Genomic DNA, 18,523 nt, shown 5'->3' with positions numbered 1-18,523 from the left:
GTTGAGTCACTTGCTCAAGGTCTCCAAGCGGTGGAGTCTCACTCAAACCCGGGAAGCCCCAGGGCTCCCACTCGGAACCTCTCCTTTTCCTACTTGGATAGAGACGCCTTTTCACTGAAGAATCCTCCAGACTTAGTCACCCCAGAGAAAGGGCGCGGCCTCGGCGACCGGCACGACCTCGCGGGCGCTCCACAAGTCCCGGGCTCCTGGCGCCCGGCATTGGGCGCCGAGGAGAGGAACGACACCGCCCCCGGGGTATTTAACCCGAGTCTGGACCCCGCGGGGCGCCGGCCGCTCCCGCTCCTCCCAGCTCGCGCCTCCCTCCCCTCCTCCCCACTCTCTCCCAGCGCGCCCCAGCCTCCGCCCTGCGCTCGCCTTGCGCGCAGGCATCGGCCGGCGGGCGCGGGGAGCAGGGCGCGGGCAGCTCTTGGCTCTGCAGAGCCGCCCCCTGGCCGCGGCCACCGCGCACTGCCCCGACCGCGCCACTCGGGCTGCGGCCGCCCCACCGCTCGCACGGAGTGCCCCGGACAGCCGGAGCCGGGACGCCGGCCTCGAGCGCCCCGCAGACGGGCGGGCGGCTGTGGACGCCTGGCCGGTAGCCCGCAGCATGGATTCGGATTCTGGCGAGCAGAGCGAAGGCGAGCCGGTGACCGCCGCAGGTACGGAGGGGGTCGCGGCATCCCATCCTGGAGGGCTGGGGCCAGGAGGAGGGCAGGCCGGGGCAGGAAATCGCCAGTATTCCTTCGAGCTGCCAGGCGGGAGGCCGATCCCCAGCAGCCGGGTTCCTTCCAGGCCGGGACTGGGGATTGCTCCGCGCTCTGAGTTTGCTTTGGGGTTTCTCTCCCATTGCACTTGGGCGCGCAGGAGCGATGCCGGTGGCTTTCCTTGCAGCCGGGCTCTTGTGCGGGTTCCGGTCGCCCGGGCTGGGTGGGGGTGGGGAAGGGTTCGGGAAATCCACGTCCAGTAATTTGCTGCAGCTAGGCTTGCAACACATCTGCCCTTTGAAATAACTTTCTGAGCTCTGGCACGGTCCTCGAACCCCAGGTGCCGCGGAAGCTGTGGAACAGGTGACCTGGTCCGAGGACGTGACAGAGGACTTGGGAAGAAAAGGCTCCCGCGGGTGGACCGGCTGGGGTCAAACCGCAGCCAGTGGCTGCAGTCCCAGAGGCTGCTAGACGAGCCTGTGCAGAAGCGTTCTCCCATCGCTGCTCCGCACGAGCGGAGGAGGTCCCCGCCAAAGGGTCCGGGGACACAGACGCGGGGGCGCGCGGGAGCCAGGCTTCGTCTTTAAGAGGCGCCGCTGGCTTTTCACAATCGATAGTTATTGAAGCAATGGGTGGATGCTTAGTTAGGAAAAAATGAATGTCCTCCTCCGCCCCTCCCTGATACTGAGCAACAGGGGGAAGCCACCCACAACCTTGAGTCGACTTACCTACCGGCTCTGCCCACATCCACCGGCGTGCTCTGCCCGCCGCCCTCAGGTCCACTCACGAGAGACCCGAACCATCGCTCCAAGTGGCCGCGACTCCCGCATGTGGCCCTGAAGGCTAGCCCTGGCCAGTAGACCTGTGACTTGAGACCTGAGACCCACCTGGTACAGACCCGAGGTCGTGGACTAGTTTCCACTCTTCCCAAAGTCAGACCAGTTGTCCTAAGGATGGGGATCAAGTGACGGGAGGCACCATCAACCCAGGAGTGGATGTAGGAAAAGCAGGCGCAGGAACCAGACAGGACAGCGTCAGGCGCTATGCCAAGGGTCCTACATGTATCATTGACCTTCATCTTCACAGCACCTAGCCAGGTGATTATCCGACTTGCCCACGGCTCACAGCCAGGGAGTAGCCAAGGGCGGAGTTCGTCCCTTTCCACTGCATCATACATCTCAGCCTCTCATAGGGCGGCTGTGGTCAACACCTTCAGGTGGGTGTGAAGAGATGAGGCTGGTGGAAAGGAAAGGTGGCATTGCCAAGATGCCTGTGTGTGAGGATTCCTATGTGTATGCAAGGGACACCTGCTTTGTGTAGGTATGTGTGGATATAATTAATAAACATGAGCCCTTTGCCTACCTATGTTTCTGTGACTGTGAAGCACCAAGATGTTGTTTCACAGGTGGCTTGTGGGTCTCCTCACATCATTTAAAAGTTCCAGTGGGTGTTTTGTGTGTATCTAAATATACCTTCAGACCTCAAAATGGGGGGGGGGGCAGTGACACGGACACTTGACTCTCTCAAAATCCCAGGAACAGGCTCTCCCTGCCCCCACCCTCAGATCTCCTTTGTGGATTGATGGAGAGGGGGAGGAGGATAAGGAGGCTTAGAGAATGAGGAAGGGAGGAGGAGGTGGAGGGAGGGAGGAAATATTCCAGAAGAGTTGGTACTTGGGTGAAAGGGGAGAGAACGAGTTCTTAAGGGTCTTGTTGCTTCTCCCTCCAACCCGCCTAGCAGGGGTATCTTGTATGTGTTCATGTCTGTTTCTGCTAAGGCCTCTGCACAGCTGACAGCAAGCATTACCACTGAAGTCAAATGGGTCCGATGAGGAATAGGACAGCCAGCTTTTGTGAGGTGTCACCATTTGTTTGTGACTGACTGTTTTCTACAGTCATTTCTTATTTCTCTGTGTGCTTGAATCCCACAAGTTGAACATTTATTTGAATGTCACAAGCCATTCTGCTAAATGGTATTCAGTCTCACTTGTTATTTTCAGTCTTAAAGTATTCTTCATGAGAAAGCTTCAAAGCTAGGTGATAATTCGTCGCCTTGCTGTGGCTGCATCATGTCAAATGGAGACCTTATTGCAGCTTCAGATACAGATTAAATGACAGGTATGTTATCCATAGGGGCTGACCTTTGTCCCTATAAGGAACATGGCATTCATCTGTGGACTTGTACCTGTGCAAGCTGGATGGGTTTGTAACTGGGAAGGACAGCAGAGCGAGTGGGACCTCTTGGAGTCTTCATGTGTGTGTTTGTGTGCGCCTGTGTGTCTGTGTGTCCCTACTTCACAGGGATTTGGGATGTAACGATTCCTTCCTGCTCAATACCCTTTCTTTCCCTAGCTTGTGAAGCAGCTCTGCCCTAAGAGGGGCCTTATTAAGGTCAAAAGCCTGAACTGTGGAATCAGAAAGACCTAGGTTTGCATCTCCACCTGATGGGCAGGTTACTTAGCCTCTCCAAACCGCAGTTTCCCCCTCTGTAAACTGGGAATAGCAATAGTACTACAAGGCAGTTGTGAGGCTTACATAAAATAACTCAAGAAAAGTGTTCCTGGTAGTCATTCAGTAAATGGTAACTGCTATTTTGATTATCACCTGATTGAACTATTTGTTGTAAGAACACTGCTAATGTACCCCTGTGCTTTGTAAAATGTAAATTACTAGGCATGTGTAAAACAACTAGTATTGTTGTCATTATTACTATATTAATGTAATTGCCTAAGGAAATTTGTTTTGAATTTTCTCCTTTACACTCTCCCAGTCTCTCTCTGGGGTGTATGTGTGTTAGTTGGGGGAGATTATTTTTAATGTACGGGTACCTCTTCTTACCCTCATCATCTTCCAGCTCAAGGGATGAAGGTGGGGACTTTCAAACCTACTGCATTCACCACGCTTTTCCTCCAGCTCTAGGGAAAGTTGGGAAAAGTAAAGAAGCTCTCACCCAATCCACCTGCTAACCTGGAGCTGAGCCACTTTGAAATAGAAGAAGAGGGTATAGCCCTGTCTCCCAAACACACTTTTCCCTTCAAGGTGGCAGGAGGCACAGAGATACTCTCCATTCTCTCTTCCATTTTTGCCCATGGTGGGAGGTGATACAGGTGAAAAAAACCCAGCCCTTACCCTTAGGGGACTAATAGTCCAGGACAAGATTTGAGACATGTACAGGGATAACCATAAAGCACACAATGGGAGGTGGCTGGTGTCAAGAGAGAGCATATAAACAGAGACGAGGCCGAGGTGTGATCCCAAGCAAGGGGTCAGGAGTGAGGAAATCTCCAAGGACCACCTACTCTTGACTGTACCCCATTCAAGAGACTTTTCCAAAGATCTCCCAAGTGCCTGCTGGCAGATCTCTCATCTAGCAACTCCCTGCATAGGAGGGTGAAGCGGGAGATGAGATTTGTCTCAGTCTGCTTTTTCTGTTTTTCAGGGAGCAGAGGATGATGCTTCTGTCATTCTGCTGCCTGCAGTTCTCCTCTGTCTTTCTCTTGTTTTATGATTCTTTCTATGATTAGGAGAGAGGCAGCGTTTATGGAACACTGGATGCATTCCAGAGACCCAACTTGGCAGTCTCTCCTTTGGCAAACCCGCTATCCATCTCTCAGAAACCCTAGAGCTTGGTGTATTAACTCAGCAGTGATTGAGAGTCTTTCCAAAGACGCAACAAGCGAGTAAACATTAGCAGTGTCAGCTTTTTCCCTTTCTGGCTTGTAAGACCAAGTTAGCCTTCCCAGCTGAAGGCAGACAAGCTCCTTCCACTCACTAGATGGTCCAGGGCAGCCAAGCTGATGGGGCATCTTTGCAGCTACTACAGAAGAGCATTTCCATGAGAAGGAGTCAGGATGTGCTAGGGGAACTTCAAGACAATAAAGGAAGTGGAACAACAGCAGGCTGCTAACATTGCCCTTCCTGTCCTTCCCATCCCTAAGGTCCTCAGCTTGGTCTGAATGAACAAAGTGACAAGGAATGGGTAGGATTTGACAGGTGGCCAAGAGGAGGAGGAAAGGTGTTTCAGAAGTCAGATAGCACTTGAGCAGATAAACAGGGAGGTGACTGAAGTGGAGAGCATATGTTAGGGAGTACTGGGAAATAAAGTTAGATGAGTGCAGGGAGGGACACTTATAGGAGGGTCTTAATAACTTGGTCCTGATGGTGCTGAAGGAGTATCTTGAGCTGATTGTTGAGCAGAGATATGGCCAACTGACAGCTGGGTTTTCAGAAGCCACATTTGACAGACATGAAGTGCGGTGATTGCCTACACTTGGAGCCTCAGCTCCCAGGGTGTGGCCACAATATCAGAGGGGGCGGTAGCGCTAAGACAAGGCAGAAGAAGAAGAATGCAAATGCCATTTCAGAGAAACAAATAACAGAAGTTGGCGACAGATTGTACAGAAGCAGTGAAAGGAGAGGGGAAATGGAAGGAGATTGGTGTATTGAGTTGGGTGAGGGCAGGGAGATGCAGGAGACCGGTTCCCCCACCCCACCAATGCTTCCCAGCCCCTCTCTTTCCATCAGGCACTTAGCAGTGATGTTTGGCTTAAAGGCGCTTTCCCCCTGTAGACAGTCATGCCAGGGCACTGGTTTCGGGGCAGTGTGAGGTTCAGGAGTTGGTTGATTGTCATTATTAGGCTCCTGTGGGGGCTGTTCAGTAACCTTCGTCAAGTGACAGGCTGATGATTGATGAACTGGTCAACTAAGGGCAGAGAACACCTGGGGATGGTGCAGCTCTGGCTATTAGTCCCAGTCCCATGTCTTGGTCTTGTTTGTGTACATTTTCAGAGTCTTCTGCCTTGTCCCTGCAGTGGGCTGTAGCAGCTCTGAGGGTTGGGACCTTGTCTTGTGCTTTCCTGTTCTCGAGATTTTTATGGACATAATAAATGAATGAGTATCCTAAGGAGCCTCCTGACAACTCTGCACTAAAAGTTCAGACAGACAGACAGACAGACAGAAACCTGTCCAATGAAGTGGAACTGCCAAAGCTTTCCTTCAGTGTTTGGCTTTGCTTCACTGTTTTAAGATTTCTTGCACTGCCTGGTACTCTGTGTTTGAAAGCATGGGGAATGCAGAGAGATAAGGACACAGTCCGTCCTGTCCTCCAGAGCTTGAGATCAGATAGGGAGAGAGGACACATACACCAATGGCTGCAGCCTAAGATTCCTGACCCCCTTGCATGGGATCACACCTCGGCCTCATCTCTGTTTATATGCTCTCTGTTGACACCAGCCACTTCCCACTGTGTGCTTTATGGTTATTCCTGTACATGTCTCAAATCTTGTCCTGGACTGTTAGCTCCCTAAGGGCAGGGGCTGGGTCTTTTTCACCTGTATCATTTCCCACCAACACCATCCACATGCACTAAACACAGGTAGGTTACTAGCTGGTGGCTGGGTAGATAGATGTATGGATGATGCTGTAGGTTGACTGCCCAGGAAGCAGACTCTGAGTTGGAGGCTAGCCTGCAGTGAGTTTATTTGAGACTGCTTTTGGGATCCATACCTGGGGAAGAGATGGGAAGGGGAGGGCTGCTGGGCAGGGCAGGGTAAGAAGCTGAACTGCAATGGAGACCCAACCACAGCCTCTAGCTCTAGAGCTGGAATAGCCCTTCAGAACTGTTCTGAGTTGGGGTGAGGGGCCAGGCCTTTATGTGTCTGATATAATGATCAGTCATTAAATGCAGGCCATCCCAGGGAACAGGGTATGAACTTGGGTGAAGCCATTCCCTTCAGCGGAAGGCTGTCTGCACACAGTACTCCCAGCAGCTTGTGGAGAGTTTGGGCCTTCATTCTGGAAGGAGAACCTGGGCAGTACATTGCAGCATCCACCACAGGTGGCCTCCAAAATTCTTCAACCATGTTTCATTAGGGATGGTAGCTCCGAGTCCCGGCAGTGTTCAGGGAATGCTTACTGAGCTGCAAACTTTATCTAGACCTCATGAGGGCAATTTAGATCGTCAGATACAATTAGCTCTTCTACACCTCATAGCTCTGCACCCAACTGTTAATCCACACAACCCAGCAGATATTGGCTGAGCATCTGCTTTGTGTTCAGAGTGGCGCAGGGTGCTTTGGTAGCATACACAAATGGAATTAGATGTGGCCCTGCCCTCAAGAGGCTTGCAGCCACGTTAGGGAGAGAAAACACCCACCCAAATCTGAACCTGCAAGACTGGGCAGCATTAGCAATAACTAGCATAAGATTTGGAGCATGGGGCATAGTGCTTTAGAGTTCTGATGGGAAGGCTTCGTGGAGGTGGCCGTGAGGGTGCACCTGGCTCAGTGGGGGCCCCTTAGACGGCACATGGGAGAAGAGAGCTGTCATACTCTAAACATACAACTGAGTGTTACGGTGATGAACATAGACAACATATAATAAGTTTCTGCAGGTGGAGAGAGAATGTGTATGAACATATGAATATAAAGCTCTATTTCCTATGTTATTTTCTCTTTAAAAATATGGCACCTTTTTTATTTGTCAGCAAAACCAAATTATAGTCACACTTGCCATTAGCACTTTTCTCTAACTGGTTCATTTTCCTCCAGAGTTACCATTGGCTCCCACTTGAATTCACATGTAAATGTCTATGAAAAAAACACTATATGCATAATTTTGTTGTGTTTTTCAGTCACTTGGCTTCAAACTCTTTATGTAAAATGTCTGTGTAGGTGGGTGTTTGGGCTGTATTTTGTACAAGTATGGAAATAAAGGATAGAGAAGAATTAAAAAAAAAAAAACCAAGTCTACCCTGAAAACCCAATCCAAGAAAACATATAAGGAGAGTGCATACCTTTTCCCCCATATATTTTAAGGCACGCCAAAAATATACATTTTTTTTATACATAAGGAATACTCTTTAAGCAACTGCATAGCACAAATTCTGAGACTGCTTTAGAACAATCTTCACGTTCATATTGGGTTTCCTAAATATCATTGCCTGGGAATAAATTTGAGTCTGTTCATGGAAAATCTACTAGTGTGCAGACTATAAAAATGGAAGGCTTGGCGGCACAGAAAGTGCTAGACACACCCTAATAGAAACCAGTATTTTGTAACTCAGTGCTCCAGGAAAAAAAAAGGAGAGACTTTGGTGGTGTCCAAATATCGGCTTAAACTGTTGAAAAGCCACAGAAACAGCTACTAGCTTCAAGGTTCTCGTCTCAAAAGTAAGATACGCTGTCTGTGAAACTGTTCCAGCTCTGAAAGGACGCATTTTGCATTTTGATGATACGTAGCTTTATGGAGAATCCCAGTTTATTTTTTATAGTAGAGGTATCCGATTTTATGTGCAGGAGGAAATTCTGTAAGGGGCCGTTCTGGTGAGCACACACACCCCCATGTTCCTGATTTGGGGCCTGTGGGTTACGCCAAGAAGGTAAACAGATATTGGGTTGTTGGAAAAATCATGATGCATTTTTGCAACAAAAAACAGAGAAAAAATACCTCATGACTTTTCCGACAACCCAGTATTTCAGTGTAGATTGTGGGAAGGAGGTGATGGGGGCCATCTGCAGGGTCGGCCTTTTTCCTACCACGTTTGAGTCTGGTTCCTTGGTTTCCTTGGGATAACAATGAGAAAGTCAGAGAGAGCGAGAGAGAGACTGGGGTTGGGGTTACAGGGTAAGAGAAAGTAGGGCTTAAGAAGTTGTGGCAAATATCAAAGATGAGAAACTGTAATGATGGCCTTTGCCAGCCAGAGTTCAGCCCCAGAGAGCTAGTACTGAATGTGAAATAATAGTGATGTTTTGAATGTATACTAAGTTATTTTATATTAATTAAGCACGCACAATGTATTTAAGACTGGATTAATTGTTTATATGGTATTTAACCCTTATACCAGTTTTCAGGGCTAGGTACTGTAAATAGCCCCATTTTATAGACCTGGAAATTGAGGCACCGGGAGGTTAAGTAACTTACTTAGGGATATGCAGCTTGTCGGTGGATATGAAGCCAGTCTAACTCTAAAAATGGTGCTCTTGGATCAGGTAGACTATGTAGTTAGGTCAATAGATGCCACCAGGCTTCTTTGCATCTTCTACCAGCTCCCCTGGGACCCAGATCTCTGACCGTTAGATTCCTTCATTAGGTTTCTTCTGTTAGGTTAGGACATTACAGCTCCAGTAGGCCCTGTTTTAAGCTGCAGGCATCTGCCTTAGCCCAATAACACACGGGCAAGGATTGGCTGGCACAGGCTCCAGAACAGGGGCTGGTGAAGGGTGGTTTGGGGGAGAAGATGGGGAGAGCGGCACAAAGCTGCTGCCAGGGTGAGAAGGTCCTGGAAGGATGCTGCCGCCACGTGCATCTCCAGGGTCATGGAGACCTGCTGGATGGTGAGTGTGGCAAACACTGAGATGAGAGAAGGACTGAAAAGCAGAGTCAAGCGAGGTGCCAAACACAAACCAACATTCCCTTTATCAGAGTGCACTTAGGCTGGACCCTAAGCCACTTTTTTCCACTCCAGCATTTAGAATCATTTCAGATGTAGCACCCCCCAAGACATGGTGACCAGTCGGATTCAAGCACGAGAGAAAACTCAAAAATGAGACTGCAGCTCAATGATGAGAACCTGAGATTCAGAATTAGACAACTTAGGTTTGGGTTTCCAGAGCTGTCTCGCAATAACATTATTTACCGACCAAAGGAATGCAAACTCTTGGTAGTATATGTGAAAACAGTACAAAGAAGAAAATTAGATTGAGCCCTAAGACTAGATGTGCTTTTCCAAAGGAAAGAGTGTAGTCCAAAAGCAATGCTGAAAAGATGTTAAGAGCTTTATTTGGGAAGGGAGGGGGCTTTGTAAGAGAACAAGAGTCTCCCTTCTGAAAGGTTTACTTAGGGCCACTGATGACATCTGGCTGCTCTGCCAGGCAGTGTCAGAACCAGAGCTGGAGGCCAGATCCTCTGGCTCTTCTATCCTTCCCCAAAACATATGTAATTTAAAAAAAAGGAGCAGAGTTATTCTGGGTGTTGGGTTATCAAAAGGATCCCTGCTCTTTCTCCCAACACCTTCCACCATGGTTCTTACTGCCAATCCTCCTCCTTTTCTCCTCTTGAGGTTTCTCCCTCCCAAGCACATCTGCCCAGAGGTCAGACCACCACAGGCCCACACAAGGCCCTTTCCTTGGCCTGGCCCACTCCTCTCTCTCAGCCAGGAGAGCCCTACACGGAGCCCTCAGAAGGCTTGTACATTTTTTTAATACCTGAGAGGCATTTGGTGGATCTGACAGAATGCCCAGTGACAATTGCAAAGGTTAATTTACTTTGAGTTTAATAGCTACCAGCTTCAGGAATAGATTTATTGGCCTCTAGTTCTCCAATCATGTTTTATCTTTGTTTAGATTGACTTTTTATTTTTGTAAGGAAATGGGGAAATGTGTTCATCTGTGTTAGCCCCTCTACCCTTAGGATTTAACTGCATAATTCAGTGATTCAGTCTCAGTCAAACAAGGCAGGCAGAGCTAAGTTAATAGAGAGTCAGCTTTTAGAGAGCACAGAGCAGAACTTGATGAGAATTAAACCTGAATTTTCTTGACTTGTTTATCCTGTTGACTTCTCTGACTGTATATAATTGTGGTTTCCCTGCACCTGTCCTCAATTGCTCTTCCTGCATCCCTCATTAGTACCTTTTTCCTACCTATGTCTCCTAAGGCCGAGCTCATGTCCTAGGTCTTTTGTGACAATACACTCACTTGGAAGCAATCATCCATTCTTACAGCATGGAGCTAAAGATTCCTAAATCTGTAGTGTAACCCAGTCCTCTCTCCTGAGCAAGAGTCCTGCCTTCCAGAGACCTCTGGGCCTCTCTTCCTCACTGTCCACTGTGCAAGAGACATCTCAGTAACTCCACAGACAGACCATTACCTTTCCCTCACCTTTTCCCAACTCTTCTGGGGGCCTCGACAGCCACCAAGTCATTCAAGGTTAAACAATTGTGAAGTCATCAGAACAATGGAATATTCTACACCTATGATCTCATAGCAAAACTAGGACACAGAAAAAGCAGATATTCTTATTTTCAGTTCACAGGCGAAGGAACAGATTCAGAGAAATTAAATTACCCCATATCACAAAGTGAGTGGTGGATTTTCACTATTTAAAACTGCTCCCCCGCCCACCCCCAAAAGGGGGCAGAAACTAACCTAACCTAAACATCCAACCTAAACAAATAATCTAAATATTTAGATTATTTATCTAAATAATAATGAGAGGAGGTGCAAGATAGTGGACACACAGGAGGATATGGAACTCGCCTCCTCCCATGAGCAAACTCAAATATACATGTATCTAGAGAACAGTTACTCCTGAGAGACAACTGAGGGCTGAATGAACAGCTTCTGACAACAAACTAGAGAAAGAGACAACATTGCAAGCCCAGAAAGCCGAAGGAGCCCTTGAGGAGCTGCAGGAGGACCCAGTGAGCACCATTGTTTACCTCCCCTCCACTCCAGTAGAACAGTAGGGAGCAATATTTGGGTACGTTAATCTACCTACAAGATGACCGGGAAGCCTTCCCAGCAGACTTAGCCTCCGAAGTGGGAACAACGTAACGTCACCACATGCTTGGTCTCCCTGCCAGGAGCTGCTCCAGCCAGCATGGCAATGCCCCAGGTGACATAAGCGTATGCCCAGCTCCAAGTGACTTCCCAAAACTACCTGGCACATAGAGCCCACGCAGAGTTCACTTCTTCACAAGACCATTTTCTGTATAACAAACCAGAGGGTGACTGTGTAGCGGAAGCTGGGGAGCTGCAGGAGCACTCTAGGGACTGCAGGATTTCTTCGGGGTTGGAGGGGCTGATGAGCACCGTTGTTTACATCTGCTTGCACTTCCACAGTGTGGGTGGGGGCTCTATGCAGGTGCTCTGGCCTACCTGCAAGATTGCTGAAGAGTATTCCTGGATTCATTGCTGGAGCCCATTTCAGCCAAACAAAGGGAGCAGGCAGAATCAACAAGGCAGTATTACATGCACCTGGCCTCCTCCTCACTCAGAGCCACTTCCGCACCGTAGGCCAATGCCCCTTGATGCCTCAGGTATCCACTCAACTCCTACCAGCCTGCCCAAACCACCCTGCACACACAGCTTACACAGAGGCCGCTTTTACATAAGTCCACTTTTGCAAGAGTGGAAGAGACAGCTGTTTTGTCTAATTCATATAAACAAACATAGAGAGTCAAACAAAATGAAAAGACAAAAGAATATCTCAAATGAAGGCACAAGAAAAATTCCCAGGGAAAAAAAAAACCCTAAGGAAATCCTGATCAAGAATTTAAAGAAATGGGGCTGGCCAAGTGGCTCAGCTGGTTAAGAGCTCGCTTGGGAGCGCTAGCTCTGAGCAGCAGGGCTGCAGTTCGGATCCCACATTGAGGGCCAGTGACGCTCGCCCTCTACAGCTAAGATGATGAACAACAGCTCCACCTGGAGCTGGGCTGCTGTGAGTTGCCAGCGATGCGTAGGCTGCAGCTGGGGCTGCGGTGGGCTGCTGTGAGTTACGTGAGTGGCTGGCAGCCAGCATGAGCAGCGGCAACGGGTGTGAGCTGCCGAGAGCCACCATGAGTGGCCGACCAATGACCGGCGACCTCACCCAGGAAGAGCACAATGATCATACCAACATGGGCCAGTGAAGCGACGCCCTCCACAACTAGACTGAAGAACAAAAACAGCAAATTGTACACCTTTCTGTTCCCTTTCTCTGATTCCCAACACTGTTCCCCACCACCTAATCCCCCAATAAAAATCTTTTTAAAAAAAAGAATTTAAAGAAATTATCATAAGGATGTTCACCAAACTTGAGAGTGGAGTAGAGGAACTTAGGGAGAACTTAAACAGAGTTAAAAAGTATGAGAAAACCAAGCAGACCTGGAGAATACCATACAATAACTGAAATGAAAAACACATTAGAAAGAATCAACAACAGATTAGCTAACACTGAAGAATGGATCAGTGACTTGGAAGACACACTAGTGGAAATCAACCTATCAGAATAGCACAAAGAAAAAATAATTTTTAAAAAATGGGGATAGTTTAAGAGACCTCTTAACTCAAACATTCACATTATAGAAGAAAGACAGAAAGGAACAGAAACTTAAAGAAATAATGGCTGAAAACTTACATACCATAAGAAAGGAAACAGACATCCAGATCCAGAAAGCACAGAGAGTTCCAAATAAGATAAACTCAAAGAGACCCACACCAGGACATATTATAATTAAAGTGGCAAAAGTTAAAGAGACAATCTTGAAGGAAGCAAGAGTGAAACAAGATAAAAATTGACAAAAATCTTTAGCCAAACTTATCAAGAAAAAAAAGAGAACACAAATAAAATCATAAATGAAAGAGCAATTACAATCAACACCACAGAAATACATTAAAGAAGACTACAAACAATGCCAACAAATTCAACAATCTAGAATAAATGGGTAAATTTCTAGAAGTAACTTTCCAAGACTGAGCCAGGAAGAAATACAAAATCTAAACAGATCTATTACTAAAAATGAAATTGAAGCAGCAAAAAGAAAAAAGAAAAGAATTCCCAACAAATACAAGTCCAGGACCAGACAGCTTCACAGGTGAATTCTACCAAACATTCAAAGAAGAATTAATACCTATCTTTCTTAAACTATTTCAAAAAATTGAAGAGGAAGAAACACTTCCAAACTCATTCTATGAAGCCAGCATTAGCCTGATACTAAAACCAACAAAGACATTACAGAAAAAAAAATTGAAATAAAAAAAACAAACTATAGGCCATTATCCTTAATGAACATAGATGAAAAAAAAAGAAAGCCTGAATAAAATATTAGCAACCTGGATTCAACAATACATTAAAAGTATTATACACCATGACCAAGTGGGATTTATCCCAGAGATACAAGGATGGTTAAACATCCATAAATCAATCAATGTGATACATTGCATTAACAAAATAAAGGATAAAAATCATATGATCATCTCAATAGATGCAGAAAAACATTTGACAAAACTCAACATCCTTTTATGATACAAACTCTCAACAAAGTGGGTATAGAAGGAACATATTTAACATAATAAAGACTGTAGATATGACAGACCCACAGCTAATATTGTAGTCAATGGTGAAAAGCTGAAAGCCTTTCCTTTAATTAAGATCAGGAACAAGACAAGGATTCCCACTATCATCACTTCAATTCACCATAGTATCGGAAGTCCTAGGCACAGCAATCAGACAAGAAAAAGAAAAGACATCCAAATCAAAACGGAAGAAATAAAAGTCTCATTATTTGTACATGACATGATACTATATAAAGAAAACCCTAAAGACTGCACCAAAAACTGTTAAAACTAATAAATGAATTCAGTAAAGTTGTGGGATACAGAATCAATATACAGAAATTTATTGCATTTCTCTTCACCAATAATGAATGATGATAAAAAGAAATTAAGAAAACAATCCTATTTACAATTGGATCATAAACATAAAATACCTAGGAAAAAAGTTTAACCAAAGAGGTAAAAGACCTATACTCTGAGAACTATACGACATTGAAGAAAGAAATTGAAGAATATACAAATAAATGGAAGGATATACCTCTCTCATGGATTGGAAGGATTAACATTATTAAAATGTCTTTGCTACCTAAAGCAGTCTACAGATTCAATGCAATGCCTATTAAAATGCCAATTGGCATTCTTCTCAAAATTAAAAGAACTAATCTTAAATTAGACGGAATCACAAAAGATCTCAAATAGCCAGAGAAATATTGAGAAAGAACAAAGTGGACGGTATCACCCTCTGATATAAAACTATACTACAAAGCTACAAAAATGAAAACAGTATGCATACTGGAATAAAAACAGATATAAAGACAATGGACTAGAATAGAGAGCCCAGAAATAAATCCTTGCTTATATGGTCAATTAATCTATGACAAAGGAGGCAAGGGTGTACAATAGGGTAAAGATAGTCTCTTCAATAAGTGGTGTTTGGAAAATCGGACAGATACATGCAAAAGAATAAAATTGGACCACTTTCTTACACCACATATAAAAATAAACTCAAAATGGATTAAAGGCTTAAGTGTAAAACCTGAAACCATAAAACTTCTAGAAGAAAACATAGGCAGTAAAGTCTTTGACATTGCTTTTAGTGGTATCTTTTTGGATATGTCTCCTTAGGCAAGGCAACAAAAGAAAAAATAAACAAATGGCATTACTTCAATTTTTTTTGCACAGCAAAGGAGACCATCAACAAACCAAAAGCCAGCCTACTGAATGGGAGAAGATATTCATGAATGAATGACACATTCAAAAGAGGGTAAATATCCAAAATATATAAGGAACTCATACAACTTAATGAAAATAAAATAAAATAAAATAAAACAACAACAACAAAAATAAAAACCCAATCCAATTAAAAAATGGGCAGAGGACCTGAATAGACATTTCTCCAAAGAGAACAAACAGATGGCTAACAAACATATGAAAAGATGCTCACCATCACTAATCATCAGGGAAATGCAAATTAAAACCACAATGAGACATCGCCTCACACCCATCAGAATGGCTATCATCACTAAATCAACAAATAACAAGTGCTGGCGAGGATGTGAAGAAAAGGGAACCCTCATATACTGTTGGTCGGATTGTAAATTAGTGCAGCCACTATGGAAAACAGTATGGAAATTCCTCAAAAAATTAAAAATAGAGCTACCATACAATCCAGTAATTCTACTGCTAAGTATTTATCCAAAGGAAACAAAAACACTAAATAGAAAAGTTTATATGCACCCCTATGTTCATTGCAGCATTATTAATAATAGTCAAGATATGGAAGCAACCTAGATGTTCTTCAATAGATGAACTGATAATGAATTACATATATATATATATATATACATATATATATGTATATGTATATGTATACACACATATATGACATATATATGATGGAATATTATTCAGCAATAAAAAAAATGAAATCTTGCCATTTTTGACAACATGGATAGACCTAGAAGGTATTATGCTAAGTGAAATAAGTCAGGCAGAGAAAGGTAAATACTGTATGATTTCACTCATATGGACTCTAAAAAGACAAAACAAATGAATAAGCAAAACAAAACAGAAAAAACCTATAGATATAGAGAACAGGCTAATGGTTGCCAAAGGGGGGGGGGAGGGAGGATAGGAATAATTTTTTTTAAGTAAAAAATAAAAAGACTTGAATACAGTCCAATGCTTTGGGAAACTGACTCTTGAGAGGATAAAATTAAATAAATAATAAATAAATATTCAAATAGTTATTGAATGATTAAATACATAATGACATTTTTACACAGTGGAATATTATTCCGCTATTAAAAGTAATTTGAAGAACATATAATATAGGGAAATATTTACATTATCAAGAAAGCTTGATAATAAATGATCCCAATTTTGTTATATACATGTATATACACACATTTATTTATTTATACATACATACATACATACACCCACACACACATATATACACCCTTTTTTATATAGAAGAGGAAACTTTCTCACATTCCCTTATGTAAACATTAAAAAAAAAATTTAATACCAGAAGAAGTAACCACTCCATATAAGTTTATAGGTAATTTTTATTTCCTTCTTTGTACTTTCCTTCCAGAGTTTTCCTCAGTCAGTATGTAGAACTTCAGCAGGAAATGTTTTAAAAGCAACAATCAAGCGCGATCCTGGGGCCTAGTCAGTCTACTGCTCATCCTTCTGACTTTCTTGCACTTTTGTCCCAGATCCCTCCATCTTCTTCCTTGGAACTCTTCTTCACTCAGTTCCCCATGACACCCCCGCCCCCACCCCCCAGCCCCGCAGACCAGTCCTCGGTAGGTCCCTGTCATGGGGTCCTGCCCGCCCCCTGGTGGAGGCCTATTCCAGGCTCCTCTCCACAGTCCCTTCCTGCTCACCCATTTCCCCAGCTGCTGCGTTCCCCTCTTTCTAGTCCTTCCATCACATCACATCCTCCCCTCTGAGCCCACCCAGCCTGGGCCTTCTGGGGGGAAGTGTAGACAGGATGGATAATGAGCTTATAGGTGTGAGGCCTACAGGGGGGCCAAGAGCACAGGAGCCTTGCAGGCCAATCCGACTGCTGGGTGACCCTGCTGACTCCGCCTTTTTGGCTCTTGAACTGGCCTCGCTGTTTCTTGCTGACCAGCAGTGTGTGCAGCTGGCGTTCCTGACCCTCACTCCCTCTGGGACCCTTTCTCTGTCCCTGACCCCCGTCCCAACTATGAGTGACTTTCACCTTCCACTTTTTCATTTACACATTGGTTTTGTGTTTTTATTATTTTTACAATTAGAAAAAAAAAAGAGGGGGTCATTTAAAATTCTGTTATAACAGGATTATTAGCTTTTAGAAGGTATTGGTCTGCCACCACCAACATCGGTCTGTCAATGCAAAGAAATTCATTATTTGGGAGTTGTATGATATTAAACATAATGTGTATCTTTCCGAAGGAATTTGAAGTTTAACTGAAGATTTCTTGTGCATCTTGGAGGTGAAAATAAGAGATACCATGGCCTCAATATTCTTTACTGCCTCCCTATATCCACCTTATTCTACTCTAGTCCGTCAAATAGGGGTAGCCCAGTCAGGAAGTTTGTAGGAAACAAAAGCGCTCACCCTTTCAATTCACATTTATCAGAGTTTAAATCTAGTTTTAAATTAGCCCCAACCACCCTTAATGATTGGTATTCCCCATCAGCCAGGATTTTGTCTGTCTTTACTTTCTTGGTTTATATTATGAAAAATGATTATTTTTAACCCCTTTTCAGCTATAAAAATATATATTGACTATGCATTTTCACCCACCCAGAAAAGTTCCTCCTCCCATTAAAAAAAAAATCACTCTTAATTTTCAAGTGGAAAGCAGCAATCAGTGCCCTTATTAAGCAGCCATACCTCACTATTAATTGTGAGTGAATATGACCTGTGATTTTTAAAGGAGAGATCAGAGAATATAAAAGGCAGAATGATAGAAACAGAAGTAAATTCTTAGAGAAAGCAGGTGTTTATGCTGAGAATGATGGATGGCAGATCCTGAGACCAGCAAGTATGGTAAGCATCCAGGTGTTGTCTCCACAGAGCTGTCACCAAACACCCCCACCCCAAGCTTCCTCATCACCCCAGGAAGGAAGTCAGTGATAGGCTAAAGCTCATGGGTGAGATGAAGTCTGAGGCCAGCCATCCTTGGTTTTTTGTTTGTTGGTTTCATTTTTGTTAAAAAAAAATATCCACATAAAAATAGCTTTGCCAAACTGTCATAATCCAGTGAGAGTGACTGAGGTCTGAGCAAAGTCTGAAGAGAGGTGAAGGTTGGTGGTAATTAGGGTCCAACGCTGTCATACAAGCAGGATGGAGGCCAGGCAAGGACTAAGAGCGGCTGGGCACGTCATCAGGAAGCCCCGTCATGTGGCAGAGAAGCCAGAGGGGCAGGGGGCCCAGGACAGGCCAAATCTCTTGATTCACTTGGCCTGCAACGAGTCTGCAGCTCATGGCTTCGCTAGCCTTCTTGGAAGGTATCCCCTCTTTACCTTCAAGAGGCCAAAAATTTGAAAAATGCTGGCTCCATAGCAGGGTTCTACTGACCTCTTACCCCCAACTCAAAAGCAAGTCCTCCTCCTGACCTTCCCCTCTGCACTGTCTCCCTGGCACCACAACCTCTGCCTCATCCTTGATGCCTCCTTTCCTTGCAGCTCCTCGGACCCCTCGGACCCAGGTACTCCTCTCTGTTTCCTCTGCCTTGGGACTTACACACACACACACACACACACACACACACACACACACACACACACACAC

The 18,523-nt window shown here is 45.0% G+C and overlaps 1 protein-coding gene across 1 annotated transcript in view; it reads left to right on the top strand.

Annotated features, from left to right (window-relative positions):
• The first annotated feature begins 222 nt into the window (after positions 1-222).
• Positions 223-18,523, top strand: part of TNFAIP8L3 (TNF alpha induced protein 8 like 3) — a 42,378-nt gene continuing 24,077 nt past the window's right edge. The window contains exon 1 of the mRNA XM_019663940.1: positions 223-659. Coding sequence (XP_019519485.1) covers positions 608-659 — 52 coding nt within the window. The 5' untranslated portion in view covers positions 223-607. The remainder of the gene's footprint in view (positions 660-18,523) is intronic.

Source organism: Hipposideros armiger, unplaced genomic scaffold (genome assembly GCF_001890085.2).
Source record: "Hipposideros armiger isolate ML-2016 unplaced genomic scaffold, ASM189008v1 scaffold_12, whole genome shotgun sequence".
NCBI lineage: Eukaryota > Metazoa > Chordata > Mammalia > Chiroptera > Hipposideridae > Hipposideros > Hipposideros armiger.
This window is presented reverse-complemented; position numbering and strand designations above follow the sequence as displayed.